This window comes from Chanodichthys erythropterus, chromosome 3, assembly GCF_024489055.1.
Source record: "Chanodichthys erythropterus isolate Z2021 chromosome 3, ASM2448905v1, whole genome shotgun sequence".
NCBI lineage: Eukaryota > Metazoa > Chordata > Actinopteri > Cypriniformes > Xenocyprididae > Chanodichthys > Chanodichthys erythropterus.
In genome coordinates this window covers 52739900-52757115 of record NC_090223.1, presented here as the reverse complement: position 1 = coordinate 52757115, position 17216 = coordinate 52739900, and the positions used below count along the sequence as shown (strand labels likewise).

Here is a 17216-nt window from a genome sequence, read left to right as displayed (position 1 = left end):
AAAGTATATGAGTAAAGCAGTGCTTATTAACAGCCTTTTTAATGTTTTTGAAAGAAGTCTCTTATGATCACCAGGGCTGCTCAAACAGTAATATTGAGAAATATATAAGTAAAATAGCTGTTTTCAGTGTGAATATATTTTAAAATGTATTTATTCCTGTGACATTCCTGTCTCCAGTGTCACGTGATCCTTCAGAAATCATTCTGATATTCTGATTTGAAGAAACATTTATGAATATTATCAGTGTTGAAAACAGTTGTGATGATTAAAAATGTTCTGGAAACCCTGATGCATTTTATTTTTCAGGATTCTTTGATGAATAGAAAGTTCAATTAAAAGCATTACATTTATTTTTATTTAATGTATTTAGTAAAAGTAATAAAAATATTTATTAAATAGAAATCTTTTGTAATATTATACATGTCTTCACTTTCGATAAATGTAATGCTTGCTTGGATGAATAAATGTATTAATTTCTCTGTTTTTTTAATCTTACCACAAATGTTTGAATGTTATCATGGTTTCCACAGAAATATGATCATAAATGTTTCTAGAATCATCATATTATAATGATTTCTGAAGGGTCATGTGACCCTGAAGAGTAATGATGCTGAAAATTCAGCTTTGATCACAGGAATAAATTACATTGTACTATATGTTCACATAGAAAAATGATATTTTATTTTATAATACTATTTCACAATATTACAGATTTTACTGTATTTTTGATGAAATAAATGCAGCATTAGTGAGCAAAAGTGTTTGTAGTACATAAACCAATCATAAAATTGTCAGAAAATATAAGAAAAACATTATAGATATCAGTGGTTATTGTTCACAGTGTGATTTCTTATTGAATTAAAAGCAAGAGATAAAAATCAAATGTGTCAGTTAGACAGAAGTCAGATAAAAACTGGTGTTACACGTGACATTTCTGCTCCTTCACTTCTGAAATGATGTCTGTGTCTCTCAGATCTTGTTCTGTGATTCTGCAGTTCAGTCACTGTTTCTCCAGCACTGATTGTTGCTTTAACAGTCTCACTTTTGTCTTTTGTTCAGCATAAGAAAGCATTTGCCATGACCATAAACTCTAATATCTCTCCTGGTTTCTCAAGAATGATCGTCTCCAATAATCTGATCTGCAGGTTTGATCCACTCAGTCCAGCAGAGGGAGACAAACATCATTCAGACAGAAGCTCATATGAGCTCAACTGTCATGTCATCTCTGAGAGTTCAGTGTTGTTGTACTCAAGACAGATCTGAAGACCATTTTTTGAAGGTCTTGGTCTCAGACTGAGAGGACTCTGGATTTTGTTTTAAGTCCACAACTGCGGTGCATTGTGTGATTTATTTATTAACATCATTGATGTGATCGGATGTCCAACTTCCTGCTTCAGATACAATCAATAATGCAGTTTGATTTATTTATTGTGCTGGGTCAGAAATTAATAAGGGATTGTTAAAAATGTAACCAATATTAATACAAATGCTCAAAAAATTCAAGATATTGTTGCAAAAAAGTACAGTCATGAACATATTAAAAACATCTTAATAAACATCCTAAAATCTTAAGGTAAGTAAAGGGCTCTAGTTAACGTAAGACACTGTCGTTAGCTGAATAGTCAAGCTAATCTGACTCAGCAGCTTTGCAGCATTTATTAAACCTCTTTAAAGAGCTGAACTTGTGTAAACATTCATGTTAAAGCGAAGCGTCTCAGCATGAGCTCCTGTATATGGTGTGTGTGTCGCTGCTGCAGTGGAAACTCACTCAATAAATGCTCTATAAATGTCTTGAGTTTTTGCGGTGAGCAGCATCTCTGACAGACACACCCTTGAGCTCCTCCATGATCTTCTACTTCATCTCACAGCAGCTGGACTCCTCGTTCACCCAGAAGTGTGCTGGTGCTTTATTTAGATTTCCTTTCTAAACCCTCTTCAGACTAACAGACCCAACAGAGCAGGACAAAACCGCAGTTAAAGAGCCTGAGAAATACAAACTAGAGCTTTGTGGCTTTTAGTCCATGTCTGTTAGTTTAAAAGCCATTTATATGCTGGTGTACTCCAAAACATTGACAAAAAACATCTTCTTGAACATAATTAAAATCCCTAAATCTGATCAGATATTAAAATGATGGCTGTGCAACACCCAACTTCCTGTTCAAATAGGAAATACATCAACACAAGACAGTAAAACATAGTTTACCTCTTTTCTTTAAAAAGAAATCAAAATAAGATTTATTACACTTGTAGAATAACACATAAATATAACGGCCGATAGTTTTTATACACCATCATGAACACAGATGACACAATATAACACTGTTTCTCTGGCACTGAGAAGAATATCATTCATGACTGACATCAGGAACCTCACAAGAAATATCAAGATGAAATTTCATCAGTATGAAAACAGTACAATAGTTTCATAACATCAGCAACATGAACCATTTAAAACAGCACTTTAATAGTGATACTTTGGATAAATATTACAAACTGACTAAAACTAATGTAGTTCTCACTGATTCATAACAGTATTTGGATGTTATGAACAGAAAATGAAGCTGTAATTGTCTTTTTCTTCCAGTTTGAGCTTTAAGGAAACTGAAATAACCCTGTCTGGACCACAACTATTTCTCATCAAACCAGAAAATGACAGACGGACAGATACTAAACGAAAATAAAACACTGGTAAACAACGGTTTAAAACATCTGGTAAACTGTGTTACATTAAAGATAGAAAGAAAAATGTGAAATAAACACTATGAATGGAAGATATCAACATATTATTCTGGCCTTCTGAGACAAAGAGTTTGCCAGCAGAAGAAACAACAACTTAAAAAATAAAAACATTAATGAAATCAGTTGAATTGCCTTTACTTTGGTTTCAGCAAAATATTTGAGTTCCAGATTTGGCTGAATGGATCAAGGAGGAAAATCAGCTCAATGATTCAGTCAAGAATCCAGACGAGTCTGTTGTGTTTCTCAGCATCTGGTGATGAAGCTTTTGGATTCGGTTTTGGCCACCAGTAATCGGAGCAAATCGCTTGACGTCCGGATGAGTTCTCTCCCACTGTCAGGAAAAGACGGAGCAGGGGAGGGTTATTCAGTCAGTTTCAGAGTCAAGAACATCCATCATCTCATCTGTTAAACCTCAGATGTCTGTATTAAATCTTATATTGTGAATCTTATGTTCAGAACATGTTCAAGTTTCTTATTTCAGAGTCAGAATGAGCTTTATTCACCAAGTGTGCGCAAACAATGAATTTGTTGTGGTTTTTCAGGAGCTCTGGGTACATACATACATATAGGACATTATTTCTCTCCAAAATCAAAAGAAAGAAGAAATTATCTTTAGCTTAAAGAAAATAATTATTTAGATTTCTTTATACTGTAATGCAAACACATAATGATGATATTAATAATGAAACATAATTGTCTAGACCTGGAAGTAAAAGACAGAAAGACTAGAAAAATAGGAAACTTGATTATTTACACATGTTAGTATTTGTTGTGCTGCCTTTAAAACTGATTTACATAAAAATTGTAATAAACTACTGTAAGAATAATGTGAAATGAGAACAAATAAAATATCTTGGTTACGTATGTATCCCTCGTTTTCTGAAGGAGGGAATGGAGATGTATGTCAGAAATGAACCGACGAATTGGGATATTGCTAGAGAGCCCTATCACCTTTGAGTGTAACTAAACGAGCCAATGGAATTGGCGTGCGATATTTGCATAACGTGCACTGCCCCCGCAAGGCGGGTATAAATACAGAAGCGGATGCAGTCGTGCTCTGTTTTTCACTGAGGAGACAACTTAAGTCTGCACTACAGCGAAAGCACAGGAACTGTGGCGACAGGACGTACGTCTCCGTTCTCTCCTTCAGGGAATGAGGGTTCGGTCGTGGTCACGTTCGACATACGTCACAAATTAACTGACAAATTGGGATACCAAATAAAACGGCACAGTTAATGACCCCTTCAGCGCCTAGCATAAGTTGGGGCGGAGATGGGGGCAAGCTTACACAGAAAGTGTGTGTACTGCTGTTCCGCATGATTCGTTCAGTAAGACTTTTCTAAGTCTACACACTGAGACAGTGAACCCATAGGGGACGCTGCAGAAGCCCCACTACCCAGAGGGGAAGGTAGTACGTGGAAATACACTTGGTCTAGCATCAGACAGTCCACAATGTCTGAGCCGCAGGAGGTGGCGGAGGAACTCAACAGGGTTTGCAAAGATGGGGAACAAGCTGGAACAATAGGTGCACGTATCCGGCCCAGGGGGCAGGAATGGCATAGCAAGCCGACACTAGAATGGATCCTTCACGTTACCGGCTACTGGAAGCGAGTACACAGGAAGATGCCTGTTCAACACAAAGGCTATAGAATCTAGCGAACATGATAGGTGTCGCCCAGCCCACAGATCTACATTTATCTGTCAGCAAGGCGCTGTGCGCCAGCGCCCAGGAAGAGGCAACTCCTGAAGTGGAGTGAGCTCTCAACTCGAGCGGGCAAGGCATGCCTTGGGACTAATAAGCCAAGGCGATGGCATCCACTATCCAGTGGGCCATCATCTGCTTGGAGACAGCCTTTCCCTTCTGCTGGCCTCTGTAACAGAAGAAGAGCTGATCTGAGGTCCTAAAGCTTGTCATTCTGTACACGTACAGGCGCAGAGCTCAGATGGGACAGAGCAAAGCCAAGGCTGGGTCTGCCTCCTCCGAGGGCAGCGCTTGCAGGTTCACTACCTGATCTCTGAAGGGAGGGGTAAGAACCTTGTGCACATATATCTAGGCCGGGGTCTCAAGATAACATCAGAGTCACCGGGCCTAAATAAAGGCATGATTCGTTGACCGAAAATGCATGCAGGCCCCTTAACCAATGCTGATGCCATATGCCCCTGGAGCCTAGTTTCAGTGGGGCCACTGTCCTATGATAGAGCGATTCCAGGCAGTTCAACACCGACTGGACGCACTCCTCGGTGAGGCATGTTGTCTGGGCGGCCGAGTCCAGTTCAATACCGAGATAAGAGATCCTCTGCCCAGGGACGAGTTTGCTCTTGTCCCAGTTGATCCAACCGGACCCAACCGGCTGAGTTGAGCTAGCACCAAGTCCCTGTGTTCACACAACTGCTCTCATGAGCTGGCCAGAATGAACTAGTCATTGAGGTAGTTGAGGATGTGAATGCCCTGTTCCTTGAGAGGAAGAATGGCCACCTCCACAACCTTGGTAAAGAAGATCCAGAGTTGATGGCTATGCTTTTCCGGGCCGCATTTTCGAATGCATCTGTCCCAAGGATTAGTTTGCAGTGATCGACCTGAAGCATGCGTCATGTCTCGATTCTGCCTCAACACAGACCCTTCCTATGAATGGCAACAGGGCCAGCCCGAAGGGTAGGACTTTGTACTGACATGCCTGACCCTCGAATGCAAAATGTAGGAAGGGTCTTTGTCGAGGCAGAATCGAGACATGAAAGTACGCATCCTTCAGGTCCCGGAGGGAGGCAACGTCCAGAAACATTATAAAATAAATAATTTTGGCAATTAATTGACAATGTCAAAATGCAAAACATTGTAACGGTCCTAAAATAGGCTTAATTTCTTGTTAACGGAAGTTATACCATAAAACTGATAATTGTAATTTTTGTGGAGACAAAGAAGAAGTATTGTAAGGTAAAATGGCCCCCTTCAGCAGCATGTCAGATGTTGTTCACCTGTGGTAGTCGACGCCCACCAGACTGACTCCATTCACAGCGAGGATTCGGTCGCCCACTCTGAGTCTCTGGCTGAGGGCTGCTGGCGAATCTGGCACCACTGACTTCACGTAGATCCCACTCACTCGCAGGGGAGTTTTCTATCACCAACAAGCCAAAACAAAGACAAGACTCGAGATTAGTGATGATTAGATGAGGATCTGCATCAACAGGAAATGATTAGTTTGATCCCCGCTCTATCACCCTAGTGGCACTGATGAATTTGTTTGAGAGCGTCCTGAGTCACATGGAGAAAGTAGATGTTTTATTGTCTCTGAAAGCTCAAACACACAGTCATCAGGTTCTTACTTCATCTTATTGTTAACATCAACCTCAACGTCAGTGCAGTTCTGGGAAACACAGGAGATCTTCTCACGTTCAGTCAAGCTCTGGACTCATTGTTGGCTTCAGAAGACGATTGGTGTGGCCAACACATTCATCCCCTACTGAGCAGCTTCTCGTAAAACATTACCCCCCACACGTGCACCTCATAGTGAACACCTGAGTCAGCAATGCCAAGTCATTTACAGGCCAAAGTCTCTGAGCGAGTGAACAAAGAAGCTCTAAGAAACTATGACTCTGCTCCAAAACCTAGTGAGCTGCCTTTGTAGGCGGTATTTTAAGGCCTCACGGACACATTCATGATGCAAAATCTGTAGGCAACAACATTTTGCTGCTGACCAAGATATCTTTGACCAAAACCAAATTCCAAGAAAGCAAAACATATATTCTTTTGCAGAGATGACAATCCCATAATGTACTGCAACAAGTTCAGCGAACAAATCTAGCCAGATATTTGATGAAGAGAGCTGATAATTAAATAAAATAGATTTATTTTACCCATGTTTTAATACATGTTTATCATAAAAGTGATTGTGTCTCTTCAGCAGACTTGGATTGACACTCAATTTATATTGATTCCTTATATGACATCTTTATGAAGGTTTTGAAGCATCAAAGTTTTGGGTGATTCGACGTTCAATGGAGGGACAGAATTCCCTCAGGGGAACGAAAGATTTACTGGGTTTGGATCAACATGAGGGTGAGTAAATGATGACAGGAGTTTCATTTTTGGGTGAATTTACCTTTAAAGGTTAGGATGCTGTAAATGTAGGGAGTAAACAGTAAGGCAGCTCACTAGGTTTTGGAACAGATTCTTCTTGTCTGTATCTAGTGTAACCTCTGTTATATTTAATCATAACAGCTGCTGACTGGCCTAGTTTTGAAGGTGTTGAAAAATAAAGTTGTGCAGCAAGCTCAAATTACATTACAGTTTGCATTCGTCTAGCAGGTTTACTGTACAACCTAAATAGATATTAAATACCTTCTAAATATAAAACAGGGTCATTTCAACAGAATGATCACAACGAAGGAACAACTATTGAAGTCAATATGCTAATCAACTCACCAGACGGACAATAACGCACCTCAACCATCATGCAGTTATTCAATGCACAAAAAACATATACAGTGCACAGTTTACAAAGTATATCCTGGAGAAACGGTAAGAGTGTACAAGTATAGAATTATAAATAGAAAATAAAAATAGGACAAAGATAATTCTCACCATTCCATCCACCAGTGCCAGACCAAGACCATGAGGTCCTTTCATCAGCTCTACGGTGAACACTTCATCTCTATCATCCTCATCTTCCTCTTTTCTTTGGTCTGTGTTTCCTGTGAGGCCGTTCTTTACTGAGAAAACATCAAACACATCACATTATCAGCTCAGGGTCTTCACTAGATCAACTGAATAAACTAAATCTAATGTCACTGAATGTCCAGGGCAGTGTTTCCCAAAAGCATCGTAAGCTTAAGTTTGATCGTAGCTCTATTGAAACCAATGGAGCTACGATCAACTTAGGCTTACGCTGTGGGAAACGTTACCCAGGTCATACATCACCCCAAAATCAGAAGAAAAAAATAAGAAATTATTATTTTGCATTAAGAAAATGAAGTTTGTTTTTAGGACTATCAATATTATTATCCTAGCGATTATTTAATGACATTAAAGTCCAAATGAAATCAGAATTGTAGGTCATATTGAGAAGGTCAAGATTCACCCATAAACTAACTGACAATTTTTCCCCCAGATTTTCACAGGTTTGGTCTGTCGTAAACATCAGACAATTCTTCATAATGATGACACAAGTATGACCATTTTCATGTTCCCAAAAAGATCTTGTGCTGTGGGCTGCTGAAACACAAAGGGCTTTCCTCCAGCTCTCGGCCACCCGGCCCGCATCCTGAACAATGCCTGTCCCGATTAAGATTCCAGCAAGCAAGCCAACTGTAAATTCCCATGATGCTTTATCCACTGCTCTTTTTTCTCCTGACATCACCATCTCTCTGTAATTCTTGAACCAGATTAGAGGATTTGTGCCACTACCAAAAAAGTGGGATGTATTAGTGGCCAAAACTAGTGTGATCTAAGAAGAGTCCCTTTGATTGGAAAAAAATCCATACTAGTCTTTAGAAATAGGAGGCGGGAAACCAGTGGGAACAGGAAGCCACATGTAGAGCTCTACCTTTCTTTAACTATATAATAAATGTACAAATGTCTATATTTTTCATATTCTAGTTTAGACACTACTTTAGTTCATACTTTATTATAAAAAAAGTTTCAGTTCTACATTCTGAATGGACTGCGTTTGAAGCCAATGTCGACAAAAGTCTTATGGGTTTATAACAACATGAGGGTGAGTAAATCATGACAGAATTTTCATTTTTGGGTGAACTAACGCTTTAAGCTTATGAAATATGATTATATGACTTAGTGGAAGAAATATTTTATTATTTATTGAATATTGCTGCCATTTACCATGCAGCTGTTGCTGCTTTTTTATAAACGCATAAACGTATTTTACCACAGGTAAAATACATTTAAATACTCACTGGTTTTCTCAGGATATTTTCTGAAGTAACTTTTTAGCACTATGTACATCCCATGCACATGAATATGGCAATCATTCATTACCATGGTATTACCACAGTATGCTTTTTTCAGAGCTGTATTTGCATGCTGATTCAGTTCATAAGGGCTTCCTGTTGACTGTATTCCCATGCTGTAAAAATGTATGACCTGGCATCATGAAAACCATTTCTCATCATCGATGAAACAGCAAGAGTTTAACATATTCCTCCAAATGCCCCTACAATAAGTGTTAAAGGGTAAAAGTGTGAAAGTGTTCAAACCTGATCTTGATAAAGAGACTGAGGCACAATTCGGATTGCTTAATTCCAACGATTTATTTTTATTTTAATCATCCTTATTATTTATTTATTTATTAGAAATTCTGAGAAGAAAGAAATGAAGTGCTCAGGAATACCAGTTGTGAATAATAACCTGATCCCAACATCAGTTACAAAGACCGGTTCTTCCCTGAGCTCACCTGACTATTGCACAATTAATAAAAATATGTGGTAAAAGCATTCTGGAGAGGAGGAGGAGGAGGAGGGATGGTTTCCAGCTTCTTCACCTGCTGCAGCCAGAGCACACAAACTCAAATCCACATCAACACCAGCACCTCCCTTACACCTCCAAAGACAATACACCCTGCCTTTGAACATGGTACAGGGCGAACATGTCTGAGATATTTCTCAGAGCACAGCTCATTAACAAATATATGAGTCAAGTACTACTATTGCTACAGCTCTTTCACGTAGGATTAAATTTGTGCTGGTTACCTTTCCTGTGCTGGTGTGCCGTCTGCTGTGCCGTCCCCTCCAGAAGGCTGGCTTCCAGCTCGGCTTGGTCTAGATTCTGAGGGGTGTTGGGAGGCGTAAGCAGGCAGGAGGGGTCGAGGGCCAGACTCTTGTGGTAGCCCAGGCCTGTACTTCCAGACAAGCTGTTTTGGAGCTCCAGGCTCTTGAGTTTCTGGGTCAAGACGGCCTCACACGAGCTCAGATTGCTGTGAGACTCCCGAAACTGAGGAGGTGTCATGGTGACAGGGTGTTGATCTGTTGCCTCTGGATCCTGGCAGGTGATTGGTTCAGACGATGTCCCTTCATTCAAGATACTGCAGGAGTCCTGAATTAATCCAAAATGTCAGAATTATCAGCCCATATTTCAAGTCATGTTAAATTTATTTGTATAGCACTTTTCAGAATATGTATATTTTCAAAGCAGCTTTGGAAAAAGTCATATTGTTGTGTCAGTAATGTCTTTACCATATAGCAAGAGATCTTGGACAATATGACAAAAGGCCTATAAAACAACAATACAGGTGATCCTCTGGATTTAGATCTATCTATATTGTATCTGTAGTGTTGTCTAGCAAATATATCAGTAGCATAATGACTCAAAAGGCAATTAAAATATAAATATTGGTCAGTTTGTTCTCTCAAGAGATTTAAATGTTGGTCAGTTTTGTTCTATTACGAGATGTAAAGTACCCCTATTATGCTTTTTTGAATATTACCTTTCATGCAGTTTGTAATACTGATGTTTGTGAATGTGAAATGGCTGCAAAGTTTTAAAGATCAAGGTGCACAACAAAGTTATTGTCTCTGAAAAGAAAAGAACCAATTCGGAACTGTTAATACGCGCCGTCAGTCTCACTTCCTGTTACAAACCAGTTAACAATGCAACTCATTTGCATAATGCCAGACTATGGTCTTCAATGACTGGCCGAGAAAAACGTCTACTCTGACCCACCCTCAAACTATGCTGTTGTAGCTCAGAGCTGGAGGTGTTTGATTCGTCTTGTCGACATGTCAAGAAGACACTGTTTTCAGCACTGCGAATCACTTTGCATGAAAAGATGAGGACTCGCGAAAGAATTGATATGGTAAAATTGACGACATTATTCAAGTCACTGTGTATCAAGTGCCTGTGGAGAGACTGAATTCTGTTTGACCTTATAAGAAATGAGGTAATGTGCAATGTATATTATGAGAAAATTAATTTTTGAGATTTTTTTTTTTTTTTTTTTTACCTCAGATGCATGTAAACTGATTGTAGAAGACCTCAAAACAAAATTAGGAACCTTTAAAATAGCATAATGGGGCACTGTAAATATTGGTAATATTGGTCGGTTTTGTTCTATTAAGAGATTTAATTGAGGATTGGTTGAAATTGATTGGCTGGTATTGTTGTAAGCGAGACTAAACTAATGTGAGTTTAATATTTTCCAAATTTAATTTGCAGTCATTTAAGCTACAGTGTTGAGCAATATGGGGTATGGCTTTAATTTCAATTAGTAAGTCTCTGATGTGTCTGCCATCACTTTAATGTGATGGCATTCCTTAACGTGGTTAAAAATGTCTTATTTCTAAACTATATGCCAACATTTCAAAATATACTTTAAGAAAAAGTTCTAAACCCCTCAACTAACCATTGCAATAAATGTCTGTGCATTTTCTGTGGCGTCAGTAGGGAGTTAACAGCATGGAGGAGGTTCACCTGTGAGGGCTGATGATCAGACTGTGTCTGGCTGTCTGGGAGAGACTGGATAAACTCCTGCAGATGCTGCAATGGAGGGAACAGCCCTGGCTCTGTGATGGGATTTCCCAGCTCCAGATGAAAGATGCTGCTGGGCAGGATTAGAGGAGGATGATTGTCGAAACTTTCCAGGATATTAGCTAAGACAAAAAACATTTTTGCTGTCAGGCACAGAGAATCTCAGAGATAATTTGAGTCCTTTTTATGTAGGCCTCCCCCTGATAATGAATCACCCACTGCTAAAATGGTTATGAAAAGGTATTTCAAACTACTTTTTACTACTAAGTGAAGAAAGAAAATGAACTTTGTTGTGAGTATATCAAGGTCTTAAAGGGTTAGTTCACCCAAAAATGAAAATTCTGTCATTAATTACTCTCCCTCATGTCGTTCCACACCCATTAGTTCATTCTCTTCCATGTCAGTCTCCTAAACTATTTTTAGCGCTTCCAGGTTCTATGTCAGAACGGTGGCTCAGTATTGGCTGATGCTGATCACATGAGCAGCACGACGCATGCGTGTGATGCTGACACAGGAGCCGGCCAATAATAAGCCGGCATTCTGATGTAGAACCTGGAAGTGCTGCACTGTGTTTACAACATGAATACCTGAGGAGACTGACATCTAAGATAGAAACTGTTGAATAAACTCATTATTTTGGTTTGTTTTTTTTGCACACAAAAGTATTCTCATCACTTCATAACATTAAGGTTGAATCACTCTAGTCATGTTGATTATTTTAACTATGTCGTTACTACCTTTCTGGGCCTTGAAAGTGGTAATAACATTGCAGTCTATCAGAGGCCAAAAAGCTCAAAGATTTCATCAAAAATATTTTAATTTGTGTTCTGAAGATGAACAAAGGTCGTACATATGTGGAACATCATGAGGGTGAGTAATCAATGACAGAATTTCATTTTTGGATGAACTAACCCTTTAAGACAAACCTTTTAAAATACACATATAAAACACAATTTAATCAATTGACTAAAAGGCTGTTGGTATACTATATTTCGGAACTAATAACGGTCAAATTTGACTTTTAATCTGTGATTAAATGATGATGTGTGTGTGTTCATATTTGAGCTCACAGGTATGGAGGGCCGCCGCTGCATCCTCTGGCGACGGAGTCCAGCATGGAGGGCAGGTACGGGCTGTGTTGTACTCTCTTAGCATATGATGCAGCTGTGCAGGGTTCAGATGAACAAACTCAGCTCTCAGAGTGGACCATGATGCCTGTAAATACACACACAGATGCATAGAAGAATGAGGAAATATCACACAAAACTATAAGCGCTTTTTGGGCCCAACTGGATTTCTCATCACGGTTAGCTAACCGTATTCAGTGCTGGTGAAATGTCTTTAGAGATGTGTTGACGCCCAGCTGGTCACATACATTCTAATCTTGATTTTGCAACACCACAATGGGCACAGAATTGTTTATGGCTTACAAAGTAGTCTGCGTAATCTGCATAACAATGATTTTTTTTTAATAATATCACCTAAAGGGAGAATGTACAAAGAAAACAACAAAGGACCCAAGACTGAGGCTTGTGGTGTGCCCTCCTTTACCATCAAAAAGATGTTTTACGCAAACACATTCACACAAACAAACTGGTATAATATAAACTAGACTAGTGCCTGTCCAGAAATGGCAACACAATATAGAAAAATGTAATCTAAATTGTTAAACGCAGCACTTAATTCAAGTGATAACAGCAGAGAAATGCAACCCTGGTTAAATATCATGTAGTCTGAATGTTTTAGTACACTTCTATGCAGTAAGGAGAATAATTGGGAGGACAGTATAGTATTTTGACAAAAAATAAATAATTATTAAATAATTATTCATTTCACAAGGGTACATATCATTCTCTGACAAGACATGCCTTGCTTTGACAAGCAAACTCTATTGTCAACCAAACAAATATCTTTAAAATACCACAAAGGAAATACAGCCAAAACATTTAAACAAAGGATAGCTCACCAAACAACACTCCACCATTTTCTTTTTTTTTTTCATTCTTCTTTACTGGTTCCTTATGAATAGATGATCTAAATAACAGAGTGGTGTTTCTTCTGTCATTTTGCATCCAGAACAATATAACATCCAGTCCTTGTATATAATTAAACCAATCTCTTCACAAAATGATTTAGGAAGCAGTGGCTGGGAACAAACATTGTACAAACTCACTAGAACAGAACTGCTGAACCTGGCAGGATATGTTTGGCATTTCCTTACAGTTTCAGCTTAGTTTCATTAAACTGAGAGTTTATTTTAAAACTTTAAGACTACAACTTTCAGGGAGTTCAGAAACAATGTTACTGATATAGAGAATAACTCCCTTTGGAGTGACTTTGACCTTTTTAACTTTGCAGAACCTTTTTCATTCTCAAACAGCATTACAAATTGAAGACAGTTGAAAGCACAAATGCATTTACTTATTTCAAATATGTAAGAAACTATTAAAAAGGTTGCATGACGATTTTACTGATATTTATTAAATTTAATTAAATAATTAAATATAAATGAAACATGTTTATGATGAAATTAAGGAGAAAAATACAATGTCAGGAGCACTATGATAAGTTGGCAAACCTGGCTAAATATTATTTCTTAATTCTTTATTTTGATTTTGGGAAGAAATGTCACCTGGTAAGATTCAACCCTTATACCCTGACATGCAACAATTATTTAGCTGCTGCATAGATATTTTTAAGACACCTCAAACAGACATGATGGGTGGTGTTACATGAGTCTGGGAACGGCTGTGATCTAATCGCAGAACTCACTCTTGGCTAATAAAGCCACAATACAGTCGTGTGCATCAGAAGTATGTTTATGAGTAACTCATTATATCCAGCTGCATGTGCAATTTATTAGACTGTAGGTCTGGTGTAGATGTTGGATTTACAACAACAACAATGATAAAAGGCTTGGTTCACCATTAAAAAACAAAATATTGCTCAGGGACCTAAAATTAAACCACTCTAAAAAATGCTGGGTTAAAAACAACCCAAGTTGGGTTGAAAATGGACAAACCCAGCAATTGGGTTGTTTTAACCCAGTGGTTGGGTTAAATGTTTGCCCAACATGCTGGGTAGTTTAATTTAACTCAACTGTTGTATAAAAATTACTGTACTGCTTGCTTAAAATGAACCCAAAATATGCTGGAAATTAACATTTATTAATATGTTTAATAAATGAGCATTTATTAATAAGATAATTAATAATAAACAATAAACATTTATGAAATTGCTTATTAATAAATGTACACCTTTTGATTATTATTGTTGCCTCTAGTAATTATGTGTCTGATTTTTAATTTCTCACCTATTTTGGATTCATTTTAAGCCAGCCATATAGTCATTTTTAATCAGTAGTTGGGTTAAATAAAACTACCCAGCAGGTTGGGCAAACATTTAACCCAACCACTGGGTTAAAACAACCCAATTGCTAGGTTTGTCCATTTTCAACCCAACTTGGGTTGTTTTAACCAAACATTTTTTAGAGTGTAATGGACATGTATCAAATTTGCTTCAAATCTTTCTTATAAGCTTTCTTAAAAAAATACACTCAGATGAGACAAATGACAATGAATGTGGATAGCAGCTCAGATCATTTGATCTTGTTGAGAAATGTTGGAGATCTCTAATGCAGATTTTGAATATGTGACAAATCTGAGACAGGGACACAGTTTAAAAGACTGTTGAGAGAACTGGAGTCTCGTGTCATGTTGTGATTTTTTTCTTTGCGTTCGCCACCCACTATAGCAACAGGCTGGGCTGGAGAGTCAGGATGGCTGTCCCAAAATAGATGGCTGGAAAAAGGGAAAAGACATCTGCAACTATGTGCAGAAATGGATGTTTTACAAACCACAAACTGTGCGCTCATGCCATGGGTGGAAACTTAACAACCAGTCTCTTAGCAACTTTGACATGCAACCATTGTTTGTTGACGGATAGAGGAAGTTAACATTCTCTAATTGCACACTGGATGATACCGACAGACACATACTGTCTCAAGTGCTACATGTGATATATTATTACAGATCCTCAAGACAAATTTTGATGTTGGCTTGAGCTAAAAGTTTAAAATTTATACAGCATACGAGTTAGATCGATTGATTGCTAGAGTGTTCTAGTGTTCTAGTCTGGTAGCTATTGTGTTCCAAAGAGGTTGATATGGTGTTTTTAGAATACCTTTTCACACTTACAATTGTTAATCCTGGGTGATTCAAACTCCTGGGTAAACTATTCCTTGACAAACATGCAACCAGCATAAATTACAGATTGTCCATCTGTGGAAATGTTTGAAACATTTCTGAAGTTAAAATTCACCTTCACTCATTTAAAAATGACGTCAGCCCAGAGTCACAGCCTGTTCACACAAACACAAAAACTCGATTTTTAGTGTTATCTAACAGCAGTGACTTTGGGCACGTGACCAAAATGTAGCGTGAAAAGGCAGAAACAAAGAAAGTCCAATCAAAAATAAAGCATACCATGTAGAACAGGCTTTAAGACCGTGCTAAGTTTGGTAGATTAAAGTAACAATATGTTGGCTTATGAATATGGATGCGGGTTAGAAGAAGTGCGTTTAATTGTATTAAATGTGCATTTGTAGCGTACTTCAAATTGTAAAAGCATATTTTATAAAAACTATACTTGCAGATGATATGATATTAATGAAGTAAAAGGGTACTTAAGTGAACTTCAAGAGTTTCATCACTAAGCACACACCTTTTAAATGTTCACTTTAAAGTTAGTAAACTTTTACTTCAAAGTACATTTAAATCATTGTTTTATTAATCTTTAGTCATGTTTTAAAGAAGTAAACTTATTTTGATGTGCTGACTGACATTGATTATCATTTTAACTGTGTATATTACCCTTAAAGTTAATATATTTTAAATGTACTAAATTGCAAATTCAAATATGTAATCATAAATATATTTAATTGCAAGTTTCAATATAAAAGACATTAAAATATATTTCAGTTTACAAAAAAAAAATGTTTGTCAGTACATTCAACAATACACTTTTACCATACACAACCATATTTCAGTAATTATGAAATTACATATAAAAGTGGGTTAAAAAGCTTCAGCTCACTGCATTTAATATAAACTTAAACTGTAACACTTTTTCATTCAAGTGTAAACTTTTAAAATCAACAAAACTGGCACATTTGAACATTTTATGTATTATTAATGTATATTGTCCCTGACTAAATGAGGAAAAAACAGTGTCTAAAAAGACATTACATTCAGTTCACACTTAGCCTAAATATATTTTTACTACATGTGATATGTACTTTTTTTTAAAAGTGTTAAAGTGTACTTTTTTTCATAAGGGTATCTTTCTGAATCTGTCGCAGTTTTAATAATGGAGTAACTCCCTTAATCCAATTTGGAATAAAATGTTCAGCTTTTGAAATATTTACTTTTACTTCACTTACTGTAAAAAGTGCATTTATGGTTGACTGTGTAATGCAGGCCAAATAAACAGAGGTCATGTGACAGAGTGAGTCATGTATATGTTTGTTTGGAGTGTGTTTAAAGTAAACTCAGTCACTCAAGACAGTGAGATCATACAAGCTCCTCCCTCTCAGAGCTGTAATCCAGCTCTCTGACAGGTTAAGAGCCTTAACAGTCAAAGTTCATTTACTGCCGAACTCCAGTCAGACTCTCTACCGCCGCGAGCCACTTCACGAGAACTGTAAACCCCCACGGTACAGGATGTGTTTGGGTGGCGTGCTGTAAACCTTGTACTGTCCTCTGTTATTCTGCCTTTGTTTTATGGTATGATAAGCCAAGTGAAACTCATTTCCTTAAGCACAAAAAGAGTAAACAATACATCTCCCCACTATCAACGGCTTTTGAAGAAAGTTAACAGGTTTAAGACTAGACAAACAGCTGTTTTGAAATCTTCCATTTCCTGTTCATCCAGGTACTAAAGTCCGTCTTGCCCGCAGCGCTCCGTCACATTGTGATTTACAAAGTGATTCAACTTAGATGACAGA

At 37.7% G+C, this 17216-nt stretch overlaps 1 protein-coding gene across 1 annotated transcript in view; it reads right to left on the bottom strand.

The window, feature by feature from the left end:
• Positions 1-1358: 1358 nt before the first annotated feature.
• The window catches only part of radil2a (Ras association and DIL domains 2a), a 39870-nt gene continuing 24012 nt past the window's right edge, over positions 1359-17216 (bottom strand). The window contains exons 11-16 of the mRNA XM_067382754.1: positions 12283-12427; positions 11156-11334; positions 9439-9781; positions 7319-7446; positions 5713-5852; positions 1359-3070 (exon numbers count right to left, since the gene is read on the bottom strand). Of these exons, the coding sequence (XP_067238855.1) occupies positions 2983-3070; positions 5713-5852; positions 7319-7446; positions 9439-9781; positions 11156-11334; positions 12283-12427 (1023 nt within the window). The 3' untranslated portion in view covers positions 1359-2982. The remainder of the gene's footprint in view (positions 3071-5712; positions 5853-7318; positions 7447-9438; positions 9782-11155; positions 11335-12282; positions 12428-17216) is intronic.